Source organism: Sycon ciliatum, chromosome 4, assembly GCF_964019385.1.
Source record: "Sycon ciliatum chromosome 4, ocSycCili1.1, whole genome shotgun sequence".
Lineage (NCBI taxonomy): Eukaryota > Metazoa > Porifera > Calcarea > Leucosolenida > Sycettidae > Sycon > Sycon ciliatum.
This window is the reverse complement of record NC_088646.1, coordinates 18,244,864-18,266,025: the sequence shown is the minus strand read 5'-3', so window position 1 is coordinate 18,266,025 and position 21,162 is coordinate 18,244,864. Positions and strand designations below refer to the sequence as shown.

The 21,162-nt window shown below is 47.1% G+C and overlaps 1 protein-coding gene across 1 annotated transcript; it reads left to right on the top strand.

The window, feature by feature from the left end:
* The first annotated feature begins 4,050 nt into the window (after positions 1 to 4,050).
* On the top strand, positions 4,051 to 17,685 carry LOC135814801 (uncharacterized). Its single transcript, XM_065327976.1, has 7 exons — positions 4,051 to 4,197; positions 4,297 to 4,455; positions 6,684 to 7,040; positions 9,419 to 9,469; positions 13,992 to 14,124; positions 16,040 to 16,084; positions 16,854 to 17,685. Exons 3-7 carry the CDS (start codon positions 6,739 to 6,741, stop codon positions 17,052 to 17,054), a joined length of 732 nt encoding a protein of 243 aa, XP_065184048.1. The 5' UTR covers positions 4,051 to 4,197; positions 4,297 to 4,455; positions 6,684 to 6,738; the 3' UTR covers positions 17,055 to 17,685.
* Positions 17,686 to 21,162: the final 3,477 nt, after the last annotated feature.

Genomic DNA, 21,162 nt, shown 5'->3' with positions numbered 1-21,162 from the left:
ACCCGGCCTGGTGCATACCAAAGCCAAATGAGTTTTCGGGGATGAGGGTCTAGACTGACGCTAGCGATACAAGTCATTTAGTCGCCGGACAGGGTAAGACGAACGCACAATGCCACACACCTCTTTCTTCACACGTGTGGTACCAACACCAGCCCACGCCAGCTTCTCCCTGTACGAGAAACACGAGATTCTAGTCGTCGTTGTGGCCGTTCAACGAGGCATAATGTTTTGCACATCTGACTGCAAAACCCCCACGATCGTCTGCTCACCAGATCAAGGTGTGGGTTCTCTTCACTCAGGACATGTCGACAGTAGACTGAGTCGAGTCGAGCGAGTTGCAACTCCCGGTGCCGGAAGGCGGGCTCACACCTACATGACTACTTCCCCTAGTTTAACCCTTTGAGGTGCCACTCGTAAAATGATAGTAGCCGACTGGCCGAAATTAAAAAAATAATAATAATAATGGTCTTGCCTGGTCCTGCTTCTCCGTCGGATGCACCGGTATCTCGGCCTGCGACGATTGCATGTGCGGCCTCAATATCCTTCCATTCTTTACAAGTTGGAATGCTGTGTACATGTGGTTTGCGTAATCAAGACGTATTGTATTGTATTGTATTGTATTGTATTTATTTAAAAGGATTCTCCAAAAGCAAATGGATGCTTATCACGGAAGTCTCCCACATAAATATCGCAAGAAAAATGGGGAAATGGGGGAGAGGAGAGTGGAAGATGAAGCATGGGAAGAAGGGAAACAAGTACCTAAATATCGAGGTATAAAAGCAGGAGAGAAATCGACGAGGGAAGAAATCACCTCAGCAGATAATAGCGAGATATTTAGATGAAAAAACCCCAGCAAGGATTAATTTCAAGGAAAAAAAATTTCTCAAACGGAAAAGTTCGGAATTCCAGTCAGAGAATATCTATGCTGTGAGTAATGAGCCTTTAGAGCAATGCGAAAATTGACAGAGGACTGAACGCAGCGGATGTGTTCTGGAAGTTTGTCACAGTCCATTCCACAGATAAACTGAAGAGAGGGGATTTAAAGGGGAAGTATACCCTAAAATCAAATTTTCACCAGTTGTAGTCTTCGGGGTGCTGAGTCGAATGGTCTTGGTCCGAGGAAGCTGAGACGCTCCCTTCCTACTTGAATCCCAATCGAACTCGCGCACTTCCACCGAAACTGGGTGACTGCGCCCTACTAGATGGGGATTTGTATGCAAAATGTCACTAAAAGCGCCATTTCGTTCTTATAAAAGCACGGATGACCGCGATTGGCCCATATGTTGTAGTCTTTTGGACGCTGAGTCGACTGGTTTTGGTCCGAAAAGGCTGCGATGCAGCGTTCCTCCTTTATTCCCAATCGAACATGGTTGAACAAGCGGTCACGTGCTCCTGCGTACACCAGTCACCTGGTCACCGTGCCTGCAGGGTACAACTAACTTACTAGCCTGTTTGACCTTTTTTAGGTGCAGTCCTGTCACTCGAGTTGAACTCGAGTTGAACCTTGGTGTGAAAGTTGTCGCCTGCTGGCGCGGTGACCAGGTGATTTGGGCACCCAGGAGTAGGCCTTGGCGGATAATGCTCGAAAAGGTGGCAGATTCTGCTTTTTTTGCACCGAAATTGGCAGAACCATACAAACCTTATGGCGGGCAATTCCTCGAATTCTGCTCCATTTCTTTATCCACATACCAAACATGCATGAAACTTACCAGAAAAAGTACCGAATTCTGCCAATTTTTCTGCCGGCATTATCCGCCAAGGCCTACCCAGGAGCACGTGACTGCTTGTTCAACCATGTTCGATTGGGAATAAAGGAGGAACGCTGCATCGCAGCCTTTTCGGACCAAAACCAGTCGACTCAGCGTCCAAAAGACTACAACATATGGGCCAATCGCGGTCATCCGTGCTTTTATAAGAACGAAATGGCGCTTTTAGTGACATTTTGCGTACAAATCCCCATCTAGTAGGGCGCAGTCACCCAGTTTCGGTGGAAGTGCGCGAGTTCGATTGGGATTCAAGTAGGAAGGGAGCGTCGCAGCTTCCTCGGACCAAGACCATTCGACTCAGCACCCCGAAGACTACAACTGGTGAAAATTTGATTTTAGGGTATACTTCCCCTTTAAGGAAATGGGCGCCAGAACGAGGTAAAACTATAGAGGACGGGTGACGACAACTAAGGGATACATTGAATTATTTGAAACGAATTAGCACGTGATGACTGATGTAGCATCAGGTAGTTCATGACAGCAGTCCATGTTGCGCAAACCACATGTGGACAGCATTCCACCTACATGTACATAGTCATTACTTGTCTCACTTCGTTTTCGCGTAACTAATACTTACTTCCCCTCTTTTGGCTTATCTTCCATAACGTTAGGTGAGCCTCAACTCAAGTTAGTAGATGGGTGGTCATTGTTTCGTTCTGGAAGCGAGCCGTGGTTCTTCGTCATCGTCTTGTCACGGCTAACTAACTTTTTTTAGTTACTTTCTTAGTTCGCTGTGATGTTTAGCTTGTTTTGTCTTGAGTACACTCAGCTTCCCCTTTCTTACATTATTTCATAACTAAACTTGGAAGTTCTGAACCTTCTGAGTTGGAAGGCTGTTGGTTTCGCCTCATATTGCAGACGTGATGCAGCTAAGCATCAGGTCGTTGAGTTGCAGTATCACATCATTCAGTGTTGTGCTGCACGTTCTGGCTCACCAGTATCCTGCTTATTTGTTAGTGTTGGACAAACAGCGGATAACAGGCTTGTCAACTTTTGATCCTCTCTTTTTAGTTTCAAGCTCTCCATTCGAGTCTGATCTATATTCTATTTTTATCATCACCGTCAAAATATAGCGGCTCGTTCGTTTCAAGCCAATATTGGTTTACCGTTTGGTTTGGTTTTTATTATTTCAGTTCGTTGCCTCAACAGTACGAAGTACAAAATTAATATCAAGAGGGACTATGAGTATGAGTCGACAATGTCAGTAGGTCACAGTGGCATTAATTTTATTATTGTACACACTGTAGCCTGTCTAGGTGTTGACAGATCTGTCCGTTCTGCTGTGTACACTGCTATGTATATGTATGACCATCTCAGACAGATCATCTACGTGTGTCTGCGCTGTTCTCTGCAGATCTGACTCAGTCAGTGTGACGGTGTTTCGAGCAAGCCGGATCATTATTCATAAGTATACAGTCATCATGTATTTTCAAAAGGACGCAAACGGTAACGTTAGTTAGTTGTTCGGTTATGGATCCTATCAAGGACTAATGTAAAAGCATCATGACTGTGCTTGTACTCTAGTCTAATCCTATCAACCCGAGACTCCCTCGATTTAGGCTAAGGCCTGTGGAGAATCCATAAATACAAATACAAACCCTACCTACAAGGCTACATCGCTACAATGACTATGTACATACATGTATGTTACATTGTAGAACTCACTCAGGACACCTCCGACTCTGCTAAAACCGTAAGCTAACATACTCCACTAACAGTCTTGTACGTGAGTCTCCACGTTCCCAACTACTTTACTTGGACCCAAGTAACGTTACTCGTTAGGAGCAGGAGTAAAAAAAGGTCCTTGTTCTTGGACACTGCGCCACTAGACTGGCCTGAGTGCTGTACCGCAGTACATAATAATGACTGTATACCATGGTATACCATGGGCAATACAATCATGTAGTCGCAGGTAGCCTAGTACATGACATGTATGAGGCTATGGTAGACTTACGGACGAAGACTAGCGCCTACAAAAATTAGGCATCACCATGATCACGACTGTCTGTACAACGTCATCATCAAGATTCAACAAAAGATCAAACGGCATCGGGACGCATGCGCCTAATTATCTAGATCACGTGTTTAGCTCTTCTGATTCTGAGCGCGGCGTGACGCGTGAGCGCGCGGTTCCGCACTGTAGTCTGTATGCACTAGTCTATGCAGTAGTACTGACTACTGGTAATCCATTTTTGTTGTTGAGGTCCTCTTTTTTGTACCAGTCACCAGTAAATGCATGCACATATCGCGCTCTGATATATGCAGCCACGGCGCAGCACAGAGTCAGACCCGGTCATATCTCAAGGATGAAAAGCGTCGACCCTTTTTATCACCCAGGCCAGACGTGGCTTGAGCCTTGAGTGACGAGTCAGAAGTGAGTTGTGGCTGGCCTTGCTTTGCTCATTCCAGGAGAAGCAACGTTGGTACGCGGGTAAGTATTGGTGCATTGATGGTTGGGATAGCCTTTTGAATGTTGGTCTCACTCACCGGCTTGTCTGTGCGTGGTGTCCTTGCGTGTGGACATGTGCAGACTTGATTTGCCCTTTGGCCGACTTCACTTCAGCCTTCAAGTTGTCTTGAGGTCCTTGTCATACGGTACACTGGGAGAAGAGAAACTGTCGACACGCACTGATCTGAGGAGGGTGAAGCTAGCCGTTTTGTGGATCACTCCAGTCCAGGGAGGGTTGAGGTACGTGAGTTACTTCATGGCTATTCCTCTGTGATCTCTGTTGGCTGTGGTGAGTTGCAGGATGTCTGGAGGACAACAAAGGTGCTGCTACATCTTCTCATACTTTGCTTAGCTGTACTCAAGCTATTGTCACGTTTTTTCTCTCATTATCCGCGTGTAGCTGATTTGCTCAAGTATTAGTTGATCAGCTGCATGTTTGACTTTGAGCGGTACCTCGTCCAGTATTTGGCTGTAGGCGGGTGCAGTACTTTCTCTTTGACTCTGTCGAGCCTAGCCCAGTTCAGAGAAGTTTCAGCGTCCGTGCAACTGAGTCACGGTCCGTCACCCGGCCTGCCCGTGCCTCCGCGTCCTGGGACGTGCCGGGATGGTGGACCTATGCCGTGTTGATGGGCTTGTTTTTGATCGGAGCAGGCTGCTGTCGCGTCCGCCCTTCCTCTCTGTACTTGGCAGGCTAGCGTGATCACAGTCGGACGCGGTATTATGCTATTGGCGTAATTGGCATTGGCTGGAGTTGCACTGCTTGTTGTTGTCGCACGTCGTCTCATTTTGCACTTGGAGGGTACAGCTTACGCGGTACCCGCGTGTAACTAATACTTTTGGAGCTATTTTCTGCGAACTACTTGGCGATTCTTCTGGGACGATCGCCGCTGTACGCTGTGCGCATACATGCATGTCCGTTCTACATAACTGCTTACTGGCTAGTGCCATCGTGTTTTAATACGTCCGTTAGATACTAGTATGTGAACGTTGCAGACTCTCGTTCTCTCTACAACCAACAGTGCAGTAGGCATGGCGGACTGTCTATATTGACTGCATGGAAGCAAACAAACTAGGAGATACGGAAAAATAGTAAAGTTAGCCGGTTTTGAGTCCTTGGTTTCGCCTGCCCACCAGACTATCCGCTGTGTACACTGATGAAGCCGCGAGGTCTGCGTGCGTATGGTGTCTCACCACCAACCTCTCGCGGGCACCTGAAATGGATGAGTGGCGAGCAGCTACATGTACATTATAGCCGCATGGTCCAGTCCAGCAGCTTCTGCAGGCATGACATGCTGCGAACACCCAGTCCATCATGGTTCATCCAGCCAGCCATCATGTGACCTTTGCACCCGGCCTTTCCCTTAATGTTCAAGTCGCATCATTATGTCACTGTGTACATGTATGACTGTCTCCTTTCCCTCACACATCAAGTCACACATCAATTTTCTATCCGTATTTACGCAATATGGTCGTGGTTATGACAGATCCGGACTTGGCCATTGAATATAATTGACCATCATCATCACCACCACAGTTTGCTCTCCGCCAACCAACATGTCTTTAAACAAACCACCATACCGATATACGTGATTACTCCACCCTCGGCGGCACAGTTTTTTCCCCTGGACATGTCCTCCGAGTCGCCACAGTTATGGTGGTGGTGGTGGTGGTGGTATGTGCAACTGCAAGATACGTTGGTCTGCCCGGGCTACATGCGCAGTAGGTAGACTAGAGTGAATTTCGAAAACCCGGTCCCCAACTGTGATCTGGCCCCACATGCCTGCTATCAGGTCGCGGTGGTATTACAGTGTGCCTGGTAAAGCCAGTTGATGTACGTCCCTGTAGTGCAGCAGAAGGTGGTGGTGTTGTTCAAATTACTTCCATGTTTCTCGTCGCAGATATTCACACTGCTGGATGGGGGGGGGGGGGGGGGGGAGGAGGAGGAAGAGTGATGAAGGCAAGACACCGGTGTAAACTAGGCCTGCAGTGAATACGGCTGGAGCCGATGGGCTCAAGTCGCAACAGTCGATCACTATTCGCGGACTGTGTATACCAGCTTGATGTCTGCATCCTGGCCGCGTGCATGAGTGTGGGTGGGTTTTAAGTGCATGCATCCCGTAGTGACGCGAATAAAAGCATGTGTGCCTATATCTGGGCATAAGTGCACCCTCAAATACACTACAATGTAGTAAGCGCATGGACTTATAAGTGAACCCGCAACACCCTGACGCCATCAAAATACAATTTTGCCGTTTTTTCTGTGCAATCTTCACATTCCATACTGGTACACAAGTGCATGCGGCCAACCTTCAACAAATTACAAATATGGCAAAGCTCGCTTACAAGCGATGAATTTCTTTCTTGGACAGTCCGTAAACGTATCGCTGGTTTCGTGTGCAGTTCAGAAAAGAAAAAAAAGGTCGACATTTCCGACTACGGCTTATGTCTGTCGTGTTGTTTCCCTGCAGCTTCAATCATTAGTGTCCCGTCACCAGCAGCAGCAGTATCACCAGCATCACCAGTATGTCAGACATACCAGTAGAGTCAGTAGCAATGAGTAGCACCAGCGTAGAAGAAACTAGACGGTCTCAGGCGCAACCTGCCCCAGTGAGCACGCCAGCGATCACAACAGAACCGGAAGCTCAACCTAGTACAGCTTCCAGTGCCGACGCGGAAGTTGAGGCAAGCACGTCGTCGCCAAGCACAACCCCCAGACTGCAGCCAGAAGCCCCGCCAAGAGCACCCTTGGGCCGCCCGAGGCCCAAACAAACAGGCGGTCGCTCGTCGAGAGCTGCAGCCTCATCGAACAACCCCACAAATCGCAGGTGAGTACATTTATTACATGCACATGTACATCATTGCATGGTACATGGTACTGCCGTGGACATGGAAAACCGGTCGAATGACGGGGGCCGGCCCGGCGCCCTCAGTGCGTACAGAACGTTGCATGCAGTGCACATGTTGATCCGATGCGACCAGCGCGCTGCAGCGCATAAATGAATGTGTGTGTGTATGGCATGCGTACTCACGGCTGCATGGCCAGCGCCCTGGGGCCACTAGACGTGCGACCGGATTTTCATGTCCGCGACAGTACCTCTGCCCCATCCACACTGTGCTCACTTGTCGCCTATCAAGCGGTGAACCCCTTGATAGGCGACAAGCCTCTGGGTCATCCTAATAAAGATATTATTTTTTTTATTACATCAATGCATACTCTTATATTGTTTGATGACACCAGTCTTGTCCCTTGTACTGTGTGATAACAAAATATGAATTTTGATTACATCATTTCATCAGGTGACTTGGCTGGATGTCTGATCCCATATATGGGTGACGGCAATTTCCTGTATTTGGAAGACTGCTGGATGGCAAACTCCATACAAGTCATACTGAAGTATATGGCAGACTTCTTGAAGGGAAACACCCTTATATGGGTAGATTTGCACACATGGCATTCACCACAATCCCCATCTATAGGTCCTGGATATGATCCCTTTAAGATGAGCGTTTTGAGGATCCGTGAATTGTTTTGCATATCAGGAAACCATGTTAAAAGCCGCCCAGAATTATTTCGTTGTTTTGCCTTCACTCAGCTGCAATTGCATAGGTCGGATTGCGTTCCTTATTTTCTAACTGTGGTCAGCCATGCGCTAGTGTGCATGCCAAGTGTCATACGACTTTCTTCTTGCAGCCAACCCCGCACTAGGATCCTAATACTGTAGAACGGGTAATTTTTGCGACGTAAAAAACCCTAGCGAATTTAGCGATCGACTCATTTTCGCTAAAGTTTCAAGTCGCTAATCCGTTAAGACATTAGTAGTGCACTGGTGATCCGTGAGTACAATGCAGTACTACATCATAGTACATGTAGTAGTAGTACTAGTAAGGCAATTATTACTATATTCAATAGCACATGTTTTATGATGTTCTCTCGTACTACACACTCATAGTACACGGTAGTGATGATTTGTACATACAGTAGTAGAATGCAGTACAGGTCGTCCCCCGTTAATACGAGTCCGGTTAGTACATAAACCCCGTTAGTACATAAGAAATCTCAAGTCCCGGACGAAACGCGGTCACTTCCATACAAATTTTGTCGGTTAGTACATAATTCGTTAGTACATAAACCCCGTTAGTACATAACATTTCTCCGTACCCGCATGTCATCTACCTCAATAGTACATAATTTGTTGGTCTTTTGGCCTTCCAGTGGAGGCACATCGTGTTCTAGATTCTACTTGTGGACGCAATTAACTCAGAAACCAGAGCGCACATCACAAACCGACAAAGCTCTGTTTTTTTTTCGAGTGACTGTACAGGCGCGGCTGGGCATGTATCATGTAAACTGTAGAATCTTCTCTAACTGTGACCGTTATAACATAATTTTTATGTTTATATCGAGGGAATCAAGGATATCTCGCTGCCTAGAAACACTCAGAAAAGTAGAAAAAAGTGAAAAATTCCGGTACACAAGCAAGTTATGTACACTTTCGTTTAGTACATAAACCCCGTTAATACATAACATTTGTCAAGTCCCAGAGATTATGTATTAACGAGGGACGACCTGTATCAAAATGTGTACAATGCAGAAAAATGCAAATCACTAAAATAAAACGTCGCCAACCGGTTGACAATGGGAAAACGCTAAAATGAATAGTCGCTAGAATTACCCGTTCTACAGTAGCCCTAGACCTCGGCTTCATAAGAAGTCGAATACTCTGGTTCCATCATAGTGCCTGCCCGGCCTCGAATCGCGAAGCAATGGAACCATGATTCTACCCTAGCATGTGTGTAGGCACTTGACGCTCTCTATAGTCACATGGAAACGTGAGACCGAATCAGACAAAATACTGTGACAACATGCAGAGCTCACTGACTTGTCAGTTTGAGCACTCTGGCAAGGTACGTTCGGGCCTGATTGGAAATTTTTATTTCCATTGCTATCAGGTTCGGCCTCATTTCCTCTGTGCTGCGCTGATGAGTTCAAAAAGAACGAAACAGCATGCTGTCCGCAGATTGAGTACTGTGACAACATAAAATTCTGGATAGCCTAGCGGATGTTTATTCTGTTCAAAGCGGGTATTTGTCTTTTGTATTCACCCATATTTCATGTTACACCTGTTCGTGTTAACTAAGCGGGTTCCATTGTATATGGAAGTGATGTCCTTCTGGCCTGATATTTCTGACATGCCGCGTTCAGGCTTCGCACAGAGTTGGCGGACATGCTGACGGATCCACCGCCAAATTGCAGGTAGGTCAATTGGATCTGCGGGTTGTGTCTGAGTAGTACAGTATTGAGTCCAGTTACAACAATACATACGCACTACACAGCGATGTCAATACACTGATGTATTTGCTGAGGACAGAAACATTACTGCCTATACATACAAGTAGTACATTGTAGATGAGTAGGTACATAGAATCAAGCAGCCATTTACCTACAAATACAGTACAAGGACAATTTTTGCTGGTGAAAACTTTCGGACTTTCGTTAAAGGACGTGTTTTCGTTAATTTTTAAAGCCAGGGACTGAAAATTCGGAAAGTAGTAGCCCTGATCAAACTTCAATTTGGAATATACTGTCTATCTCTCTGCTCGCCTTGTGAAATTAACGCAAAATGATTCTAAAGTAAATTTGCAGTGTTACTGCCCAGGGGCATGCCGTATACATTGTATCATAAGGTTTGTGTGGAAGCGTGATTTAAAAACAACAGGCATTGGAAATTGCAGAGCGTTGTGACTCTAATAATACAGGGCCGCCGGAACCGGTCCGGCTGGTCCGGCCATGGCCGGACCACTTTTCCCAGCTGGGTGGTCCACCTGATTCATGCAAAACCGGTGTAAAAAATTTTAGAGGGTCAGGACTTGGACTTGTGACAAGGATCGTTCAATGCACGACCTCACCTTCCACCAAAGCACTGCAGCATCGGTCTCTCCTCCATCCTATCGAAAAATACATACGCGAGTCGGAAACGAGCGAAAAGCACGAGATCGAGCGTCGATCCGGGTCGCGTCGAGAGACATCTACGTGAATGCTGTACGAGGAAGCCGAAAAAAATGATTGGTCTTTCGACAAAATGTGCGCACACGTAGATGTCTACACTGCATGCATGCATGTTAGAGATATCTACATACCGGTACACCCTAGCCCTGGCCGTATCAGGCCGTCAAGCGTAGCATACACGTAGATCTACGTACACTGAGCTCACGATCTAATCGGGGTCCCGGGAGTCGGTTGAGGAGTCAATGAGGACAGGATGGAAGTCGATGTGAGGTCATACCATGTAGATCTACATGTAGATCTACATGTAGATCTAGTACTAGTGTAGTACTGTACTAGTAGTAGTAGATTCTACGCACCACCAAAACGATGCACGTCTTGACCCCAGATTTGGCTTGCCTTCGTGATCCGTGGTCAACTACTTTGGGATACTTGGGATCGTGTTTGGGCCGGAAGACTGGCCGTTGGCACGTGTGGCGTGTACACAGGCCTGCTGAGGGCAACGGAAACGTTACTTCTTGTATTGTAGGAGTAGTTTACAGCCGCGTGGGCAACTAACTACTTACTTCCTGTAGACTTTAGTTGATCTACGCGTATACGGTCTACAGGATCTAGGACTGCAATCATGTCATGACACTTGCACGATACATCTGACTCCAGTCGTTCCAGCACTACGAGTGCGAGTAGTTGCAATTACAGTTCGTGTTCCGTTGTCCTGATGGCGTTATGGCGTTGTCAAAACATGCCGGACCGAGCTTGAGTGCTCAGTTGGAGCGGGTTCTAGTTGTGGAGGACAAACCCTTTCAACCGCGTGACCTTACGTTCCCTCTTGTCGCATTTGGTGTGAAGAATGTTGTGTGCCGCTCCTTTCAGCCGAGTTGGTTCTCCTCTTGGGAATGGCTACATTGGGATTCAAAGAGCGAGCGTGCGTTTTGCCATACCTGCTGCTTGGCTGTTTCGAAGAAACTTTTGATCGCTAGCTGTGCTGATGGTGCGTTTCTGACGAAGGGGTTCCAGAACTGGAAGGATGCGACAACAAGCTTCAGGAGGCACGAGTCGTCCGAGTGCCACCGCGAAGCTGTAGAACGATTGCTAACAGTACCTGCCACCACGAAAGACGTGGGTGAACTCTTGTCGTCCAAACTTGCGGAGGACAAAAGGGCTGCCCGGGAGTCCTTCCTGAAGATTCTGTCTGCTCTTCGATTCCTCGCTAGACAAGGACTTCCCATGCGTGGTGATGGTCCGCAGGAAGAAGATGGCAATTTCAGTCAGCTTCTAAAGCTCACCAGCTCCAGTGACCCAGCTTTTGCAGAGTGGTTGCAACGCAAAAGCAGCAAATACACTGGCCATGATATGCAAAATGAGATCCTGCAGGTCATGGCTCACAGGATCCTGCGTGGAATTATCGAGGAAATGCAGGGTCAGTTCTTCACAGTCATGGTGGACGAAACTACCGACTCTAGCACTATTGAGCAGATGACTGCCGTATTTCGTTGGGTGGATGACCAGCTGGAACCACACGAGGAATTTATTGGCATGTATGCGCTGGAGAAAGCCGATGCAGCCACGATTTTTGGCATGATCAAGGACGTGTGCACAAGACTTAACCTACCATTAGAGTTCTGCCGTGGACAATGTTATGACGGGGCATCTGTCATGAGAGGGCATCGAAATGGAGTCGCAGCACAGCTACTACAGATAAACCCCAGAGCGTTATACACTCATTGCTACGGGCATGCCTTAAATTTAGCTTGCCAGGATATGGTTCGAGACATCAAGTGTATCAAGGATTGTCTTAACACCGTGTTTGAGTTGTCAAAACTTCTGAAATATTCCGCGAAGCGCAATGCCACATATCAAAGGCTCAAGGATGACATGGCTCCTGACCAAGCAGGATTTCGAACGCTATGCCCCACAAGATGGACCACTCGCTCAGCCTCCCTCGCTAGCATTGTTAGCAACTACTCCGTCCTGCAAGCCAGCCTTACCGAGTTTGAGTCAATGGCTACGTATGATGCCGAGATGTCAGCTCGTGTCAGTGGAATTGCACACCAGTTCTCGCTGTTCAGTTTCCTATTTGGAGTTATGCTGGGACGCAAAATTCTTGGCCTTGCCGAGAACCTGAGCAAGACGTTGCAGAAGAAGGATATTTCTGCTGCGGAAGGTCAAGCAGCAGCAACCGTCACTCTGCGATCCCTGACAAGCCTTCGGAACGATACATCCTTTGACACGTTTTGGGCGGACGTTGTCAAAGTGCAGTCAGCCAATGACGTGGATGAGCCGGTTCTAGCGAGGAAGCGGAAGACACCAGCTCGCTTTGCTGTCGGCACCGGCCAGGGTCACTATCCTGAAAGCCCTGCTGACCATTACAAGCCCATCTACTTTGCCGCCATTGATACTGTTATGGCATGCATCAAAGAGCGATTTGATCAGCCAGGGTACAAAGTGTACAGCTGCCTGGAGGGAGTTGTCCTGAAGGCTGCCAATGGAGATGATTACAGTGCTGAGCTGGCACGGGTTGAGGACATGTACGCCACGGACATCAATGTTCCACTGTTGCAAACACAACTGCCGCTGCTCAAGTCCTTGTGCACAGGAGGTGGAAACATCTCAATTGGCATGATCAAGACAGCCCTCCTCAACCTTGGTAGAGGTAGGGAACTACTGTCGGAGATATTTGCCATCATGAAGCTTATCCTCGTCATGCCTGCAAGCAATGCCACCAGCGAGAGGTCATTTTCAGCTCTTCGACGACTGAAAACCTATCTCCGCACCACAATGGCCCAGGCTCGCCTTAATGCTTTGCTTCTGCTGCATGTCCACAAGGACAAAGCAGATTTGCTCAGCTTGCGGCAGTGTGGTGATGATTTCGTTGCCGCCAATGAGCATCGGTTAAACATCTTTGGAAAGTTTCAATAGACATCTTTCCAGAACAATCCTGATTCCTTATAGTTTCATCCGTCACATCTGTCTGTCTCTCTCACGAGATGCCAAATTGGCTCATATTTACGTAAATTTTCCGAATAATTTCCCAATTCTGATGCCTAATTGTTACTAATTGTATATAGTTCCATCCGTCACATCTGCCCATCTCTCTCACGAGATGCCCAAATTGGCTCATTTTCACTTAAATTCTCAAAAAATTTCCCGGGGGACATCCCCCGGACCCCCCTTGGACTTCGGCCGGACCACTCGCAAGCTCGTTCCTCCGGCCCTGTAATAACTAGGGGTAAAACAATTATACTGGATACTGGAGATAGCAATGAAGAAAGGGCCAAAGACGTGAGCTTTTGTGGGAAATAATGTATCCTCCCCCCCCCCCCCCCTCCCCTACCCCTTGATCATGGTCCTGGCCGTGCCCCTGTACTCATGTCCACCTGTGACCATTTTGCTGTGGGTGTGATGTTTAAGTGTGTATGTATTCGATATTGGCACGGTCACTGAGCTTATCGTACCAATGCATTTATCACATGTGCGATGATGGTGTTTAGAGTGTGTGCATGCTCGACAATGGGAATAACGTATGATAATGCCGAGAATACTGAACCCGGAGAGAATACTGTATGTTCTCCCAGGCTTTTTGGGTCACTGTCTAGTCGAGTGTCTACATGTACATGGCTGCAGTCAGGTGACAGTTGGTAATCCCTAGTAAGGTAGCCAAGTATCATGAAATCATTTTGTATTTTACTACAGCTAGCACTGTCTCTTTCTCCAGTGTGGCGTAAAACTCGTGCTGCGCCATGTTTGACTGCATACATTTGCTTGACTGCAGTGCATCCTTGTTTGGTGAGAGGGTGGATCATTGGCTGGCCACGATCATGGGACCGCCTGGGTCTGTGTATGAAGGCGGCGTCTTCTTCTTGAACATCCTGTTCCCGAGCAACTATCCATTCGAGCCACCCAAGGTACGAGTGATAGTAGTTTAACCTGGGCTGTGGGTGTTTCCAACACAATATTCGCCTTTTCAATAGAAACTAACTCGAAGAATATGTCCACGCTTCCTGGAGATAGATACTTCCGTACTGGCAATATATGTTGCCTCAGTGAGGCCATGAAGCGTTACATTGGCACATGTTTGCCGCACGCAGGGCGTTACATGCAAAGTCGCACATTAGCCGTTACACAGGTTTCTATATTGCCGCAGTCCTTTTTTTGCTATTGCCGCATCACTTTTTTGCTATTGCCGCATCATTTTTTTGCTTTTGCCGCATCATTTTTTTCTTTTCATCCACATTGAAGGCACAGAAATTCAGTTGCTATCCAACTGTTACAAACCCGACGGCAAAGGGCGACAACGATATCAATAGAAGACTGTATATTTTAACTATCAGAGTGATCTGTTCACAAAAAGATCATCAAAAGGAAAGTGACATAGGGGAAGAGCGCTTCCTCCAAAAACTACTGTCACTCACACATTGAGATCGCCAACCACTGAATGATGCGCCTTCGAGTGTCAGGACTTCCTGCTGCGTCCAGTTTTGAACTTTTCACCACGCGGTACACGTGCTTTCACAGTTTTCAGCCTTTTTTTGCAGTGCAAACTGCAATGAAAAGATCGCCGCACCCCGCCGGACGCGCGTTACGAACTCAACGAAAATTTGTCGCACTAGCCTGGTCGCGCGTTACGCCGCACCCCCCTGCGTTACGCGGCAACATATATTGCCAGTACGGTAGTATACAAAGTGAAGGCTATGACCAGAGTTGAATCACTTCTTCTTGAAGTCTTTGAAGTCCTTTATGCTTCTTTTATGTGCACATCATGGTGGTGCAACCTTTTAGGGGCCATTATAATGACTGTGTTGAGGTCATTGGCAAGATGGGAGTGAAATTTGGAAAATGTTTCTTTTGTTCTCACTTTCACTTTTGATCATGCGCTGAAAAATGTGGCCTAGTGCGGGTCCAAATTTCAACTCTGTTTAAAATGTCACTTAATTCGCGGAGCCCAGCCGATTGCCATTATTCGCAAGGCTAACTGTGATCAGTGACGCGTATTGTATGACAGTATCATTGATGTGATGACAGCTGTCAACTGCAATCATGTGCTGTGCACTGCATTATGGCCAAAACTGAAAAAGAAGGCGAACTTCCGATATTGAAAGTTTGCGAGGTGGTATGATGGTGCTGAAAATTGTAATCCCCTTGAAATAAGCCCCAGTCTGTATTAAAACACTCTCACCCCTCCTCCTCCCCTCTTGAATAATCTTCAAGAAATAGATGATATGCCAAATAACATGCAACTGTGGACTTGGATTGCATTGCACACCAGTTGCCAGGGCCGGAGGCAGGTTCCGCGGAGTGGTGCGGCCGAAGGGCCATCTTTAAGGGGGATGTGGGGGCCCTCCCCCAGAAAACTTTGGAATTTAGACGGCAAATCCTGCACTCTGGGCGACTCCCTGTACAAAATCATACATCGAAACTTTTTCTCCCCGGTTTTGGACGTTCCATGTAGACCGACTTTTTGGGAAGTTGCATACAAATTATACTACAATGTGTACACGGTAGGCTCTGAGCTCTGCAGGAGCACAAGTCACAGGTAACCGTACAACTTTGAACTTTGTATGCAACTGCTCTGCAATACCCTTCCACGTCTAGTTGCACGTTATTTGGCATATCATCGATTAGAGGAATGCATATGATTCTCAGTCTGCTGCATGCTCTTGTGCTAACGGTCAGTTAGTTTGACTTGAGACAGCTGTAGGTTAGCGGTGCAAGACAATCACAGCTCCAGTGCGCAGATGTCCAGTGCAACGGCTGTCCAGCCAGTTTTGATTCATGACTGTTGAGCTCCTTCTGTTTTTTGTTCACTGCTTTGTACGTCAGGTGACATTCAAGACGCGGATATACCACTGCAACATTAACAGCCAGGTACGGTCAGGACATCACAGGAATGAAGACTATCTCCTTCGTTTTGTTTTGGCATGTGTGTGTGTGACACGGTGGCTGTACACTATACTTGCATTCATTTCATGATCTCATGCTACATTGCAGAGACCAGCAATACCAGTATGAGCTGGAGATCTGGATGATAGACAGTAGACCATTGGACCATTGGATATCCATCGCCGGAGGCGATGATAGCGATGCTACAGGAGAAGCCATAGCAGCTTGTGCTGGGATTGCACCATTCAACAGCTTGCAAGGCTGAAGAATTGACCGCCACTATTCAGCCTGGTCTACACCACACAGCTATGAAGTGGCTTTTTCTGGCCAGTGAATCCCTACTTTTTGGTCTTTTTTTCTTTTTCTTTTTTTCCCGCACACACACACCACACCACACCACATACTCCGGCATGCACTGGCTGTTGGTAACCACCCAGGAGAATGAAAGAAAAGTCAGGAAGAGTCTGAGAAAGAGAAGAAAGACGTGTGTGACCATAATCGTCGGGAATCGAACCCGCAACCTATCGATTGGAAATCGCTGCACATACCACCGCACCATATGGGACACACATCTACAGCACTTCTTCAAATTATTATTTTTTAGGCTTCTTTCTTGTTCGTTCCGCAGCATGTTATATTGTAGGGAGAGAGAATGTACATCTGAGATTTATGTGAATCTTGCATGCGTGTTACATGAGTGCCTGCCGTAATTCTAACTTCCACTGTGCTCTACTTGCTACTTACACATGCACAGGGTGAGATTTGCTTGGATATCCTGAAGGACAACTGGAGTCCGGCCATGACTGTCAGCAAAGTCTTGCTGTCCATCACGTCTCTGCTTGCTGACTGCAATCCGAGTGACCCGCTCGTTGCCAACATTGCTCGCCAGTTCACTGGTGATCGAAGCGGGCACGATCGCATGGCACGCGACTGGACTCGTCGTTTTGCAAGATAGCCGTATCCGCTGACCAAGAAGTCAGTACATGTAGTACCAGTAATACTGTGTCCTTGAACTTGAGTGTGCTCCATATTCCACTTTTACCTTCTTCTTTTTTATATCCGTTTAAACTGTTTTGTGAACCCAGCATGGTCCCGGGCTTTATTGATCCATGTGCAAGTTGTGTACCAGATTGGGTTGTGCTCTATTATCTAATACATTCAAATCAAACTGCTGATCCCCGTCGTCGCTACAGTGATACGCTGCTCTCATCCATCCATCCGCCTCGTACCTCCACTGCTTGATAGTTCTGTTTAAAACTCCGACTTATGCTGCTGCTCTTCGGTCTCCTCCTGTGCTGCATGCATGATTGTGACAGCAGGGCCGAAGTTACTTCCTCTTATGCTTTTAAAAACATCACAGTCATGTTTCTCCCAGCCCAGGTGTACTTTTGCAGTACATACGGTAATAATACTGTCGCGGTCTGATTCTCGCTATTGTAATAATACTAACGATATGTGTGCCATGGTTTCAATTCTGCATTTTTTTTTATCGCCTCATCTGTTCTGATTTACGTCCCTTGATACTATGCCTGGCTCTGCCAGCAGTGGTCAGCAAACCCCCGCTGTGAATCATCATGCTGTTCCGAGGAGACGTTAGTACGGTTACTAAATATTCTGACAGTTCTAGCTGTGGGAGTGCACGTGGCAGATCTGTGTAGTCTGTACACTGTTGTGACTGTGTGAGAGTAATCTGGGTACTGATCAGGCGAAGCTAGATTTTTACTTCACCGCACATGACGGTAGCGTGATGGTGCGAAGAAGTCATCTTTTCCGCGACAATGGGAGTGCGTCTTGTTTTCAGTGCACAAACGGCGAAGTATAAATTGAGGTTTACTCAGTGCCCTCACGGAGCAAAATCCATTTTAGGTCATGCAGGGGCAAGTGAAGACCTCAGCCATTGTGCAAAGGTGCATTAGAGGAGCAAGGCTGTTTGACGATGACAGCATTTCACAAGGTGGAGGGGAGGACACACTGTATGGACAACAGTCAACAGTGTTCCTGGCTGCAACCAGAAACCGGTTGGTAGAGGGGCTGAACCGGGCCGGGGCACGGCACCATACGGTTCATAATTATGGTCGCAATACCGGGACTCTACCAACCGGGTTATGGTTGCAGTCAGGAACACTGTTTTCCAGAAAGTGTGTCCTCCGCCTTGGGGGATGCTGTCATTACTAATACTACAATAATATCATTATTATTGTAGCTTGCATTTACCGGCCGGGAACAAGGCTGTACAGACTCTGTCAGTAGATCTCTACGCACAGCACATCCTGGTAGGACTTAGGGAGTACTACACAGGTAAGACCCGGTTCTTTTTAGTCTTGATCTACCCGGCCTGGTGCATACCAAAGCCAAATGAGTTTCCGGGGAAGAGGGTCTAGACTGACGCTAGCGATACAAGTCATTTAGTCGCCGGACAGGGTAAGACGAACGCACAATGCCACACACCTCTTTCTTCACACGTGTGGGGCCAACACCAGCCCACGCCAGCTTCTCCCTGTACGAGAAACACGAGATTCTAGTCGTCGGTTTGGCCGTTCAGCGAGGCATAATGGTCTTGCACACCTGACTGCAAAATCCCCACGACGCAGCTCACCAGATCAAGGTGTGGGTTCTCTTCACTCGCAGTAGACTGAGTCGAGTCGAACGAGTTTCAACTCCCGGTGCGCGGTGCCGGAACGCGGGCTCACGCCCCTGGTTAGACTAGGCCTAGTCTACCCAGGCCAGGGGCCCTGCCCAAATCACCTGGTCACCACGCCAGCAGGCGACAACTTTCACACCAAGGTTCAACTCGATTGACAGGACTGCACCCAAAAAAGGTCAACCATGTTCGATTGGGAATAAAGGAGGAACGCTGCATCGCAGCCTTTTTGGACCAAAACCAGTCGACTCAGCGTCCAAAAGACTACAACATATGGGGCAATCGCGGTTATCCGTGCTTTTGTAAGAACGAAATGGCGCTTTTAGTGACATTTTGCATACAAATCCCCATCTAGTAGGGCGCAGTCACCCAGTTTCGGTGGAAGTGCGCGAGTTCGATTGGGATTCAAGTAGGAAGGGAGCGTCTCAGCTTTCTCGGACCAAGACCATTCGACTCAGCACCCCGAAGACTACAACTGGTGAAGTTTTAATTTTTGCCTTAACTTCCCCTTTAATCATGTTAATGGTCTTGTCTGGTCCTGCTTCTTCGTCGGATGCACCGGTACGTGACCGGTGGTATCTCGGCCTGCGACGATTGCATGTGCGGCCTCAATATCCTTCTTTACAAGTATTAGCTAGTTGGAATGCTGTGGACATGTTGTTTGCGCAATCAAGACGTGATGTAGCATCAGGTAGTTCAATGGCAGCATCACATCAGTCAATGTTGCGCAAACCACATGTACACAGCATTCCAACTAATATTATTACTTGTCTCACTTCGTTTTCGCGTTACTTCCCCTCTTTTGGCTTATCTTCCATAACGTTAGGTGAGCGTCAAGTAGTTGTGTGGTCATTGTTTCGTTCTCGAAGCGAGCCGTGGTTCTTCGTCATCGTCTTGTCACGGCTAACTAACTTTTTTTTAGTTACTTTCTTAGTTCGCTGTGATGTTTAGCTTGTTGTTGTCTTGAGTACACTCAGCTTCCCCTTTCTTTCGTTATTTCATAACTAAACTTAGAACCTTCTGAGTTGGAAGGCTGTTGGTTTCCCCTCATATTGCAGACGTGATGCAGCTAAGCATCAGGTCGTTGAGTTGCAGCATCACATCATTCAGTGTTGTGCTGCACGTTCTGGCTCACCAGTATCCTGCTTATTTGTTAGTGTTGGACAAACAGCGGATAACAGGCTTCAACTTTTGATCCTCTTGATCCTCTCTTTTTAGTTTTTAGTTTCAAGCTCTCCATTCGAGTCTGATCTATATTCTATTTTTATATCACCGTCAAAATATAGCGGCTCGTTCTTTTCAAGCCACTATTACCACGGTATGTCAATATGTGGCCAAGTAATTATTTTAATTTTATAGCTGTTGACAGGTCTGTCAGTCGAGTCCTGCTAGCTGTGTACACACGTGTAACACTGCTATGTACTTCGAAGTCACATGATGACCATCTCAGACAGATCATCTACACTGTAGGTCTACGTGTGTCGGCGCTGGATCCTATCAAGGACTAATGTAAAAGCGTCATGTGTTTGTACTAGTTGTAGGTAGGTAAGGTACATTTTTATTTGAATTCGCAGAACCACACGTGCACGGGCGGTACATGGAAACGAATGGAAACCGTGAATAAAGATATTGTAGGAAATAGCCTAACATGATAGCATGCAGCAGGGTGTAGTAGAAAGCAAAGAACGCTTGTACTCGTCTCTAGTCTAATCCTATCAACACTACCTACATGGCTACTATGCTACATATTGTGGAACTTGCTTGAGGCTCAATCAGGACACCTCCGATCCGACTTTGCTAAAACTAACAAGTAACAGTCATCATGATAGTACATGTACTACCGTACATGTACTAGTACTCCACTGGTCTACGTGAGTCTCCACGTCCCCAAGTACAAGTAAGTAACGTTAGGCCTAAGGAGTAGGAGTAAAACACTAAAAAAAGGTCCTTGGACACTGGGCTGCACTAGTCTACACTGGCCTGCTTTGGTATTCAGTCATGTGGACGCAGGTAGCCTATGTTGTAGTATGTAATTAGTAACTAATAGTTATGTACTCTTAAGATCTTGGTATGATGCATGGTAGACTTCTTCATACGGACGAAAGCTAGCGATATCACGACTGTCTTGCTGTCACGTACAAGAGCAGAACGTCATCAAGATTCAAGATCAAAATCCAGAACGGCATCGGGACGCATGCGCATAATTTATCTAGATCACGTGTTTTAATAGCTCTTCTGAATCTGAGCGGCGTGACGTGGGCGCTCGAGCGCCGCGGTTCCGCACTGCACTTGTACTGCATTATATACTGCTCATCCATTAAACTTTTTGTTGTTGAGGTCCTCTTTTTTTGTACACCGGTCATGCATATCATGACCAGTCGAGTCACCAGTAAATGCATGCACATTATATCGCGCTCTGATC

What these genes read in the sequence shown, in the direction of transcription:
- LOC135814801 (XM_065327976.1), top strand. Translation starts at nt 6,739, where the DNA reads ATGTCAGACATACCAGTAGAGTCAGTAGCAATGAGTAGCACCAGCGTA. An exon ending in AACAACCCCACAAATCGCAG is followed by an intron (nt 7,041 to 9,418) that starts GTGAGTACATTT and finishes TGCCGCGTTCAG; the next exon opens with GCTTCGCACAGAGTTGGCGG. An exon ending in GATCCACCGCCAAATTGCAG is followed by an intron (nt 9,470 to 13,991) that starts GTAGGTCAATTG and finishes GCTTGACTGCAG; the next exon opens with TGCATCCTTGTTTGGTGAGA.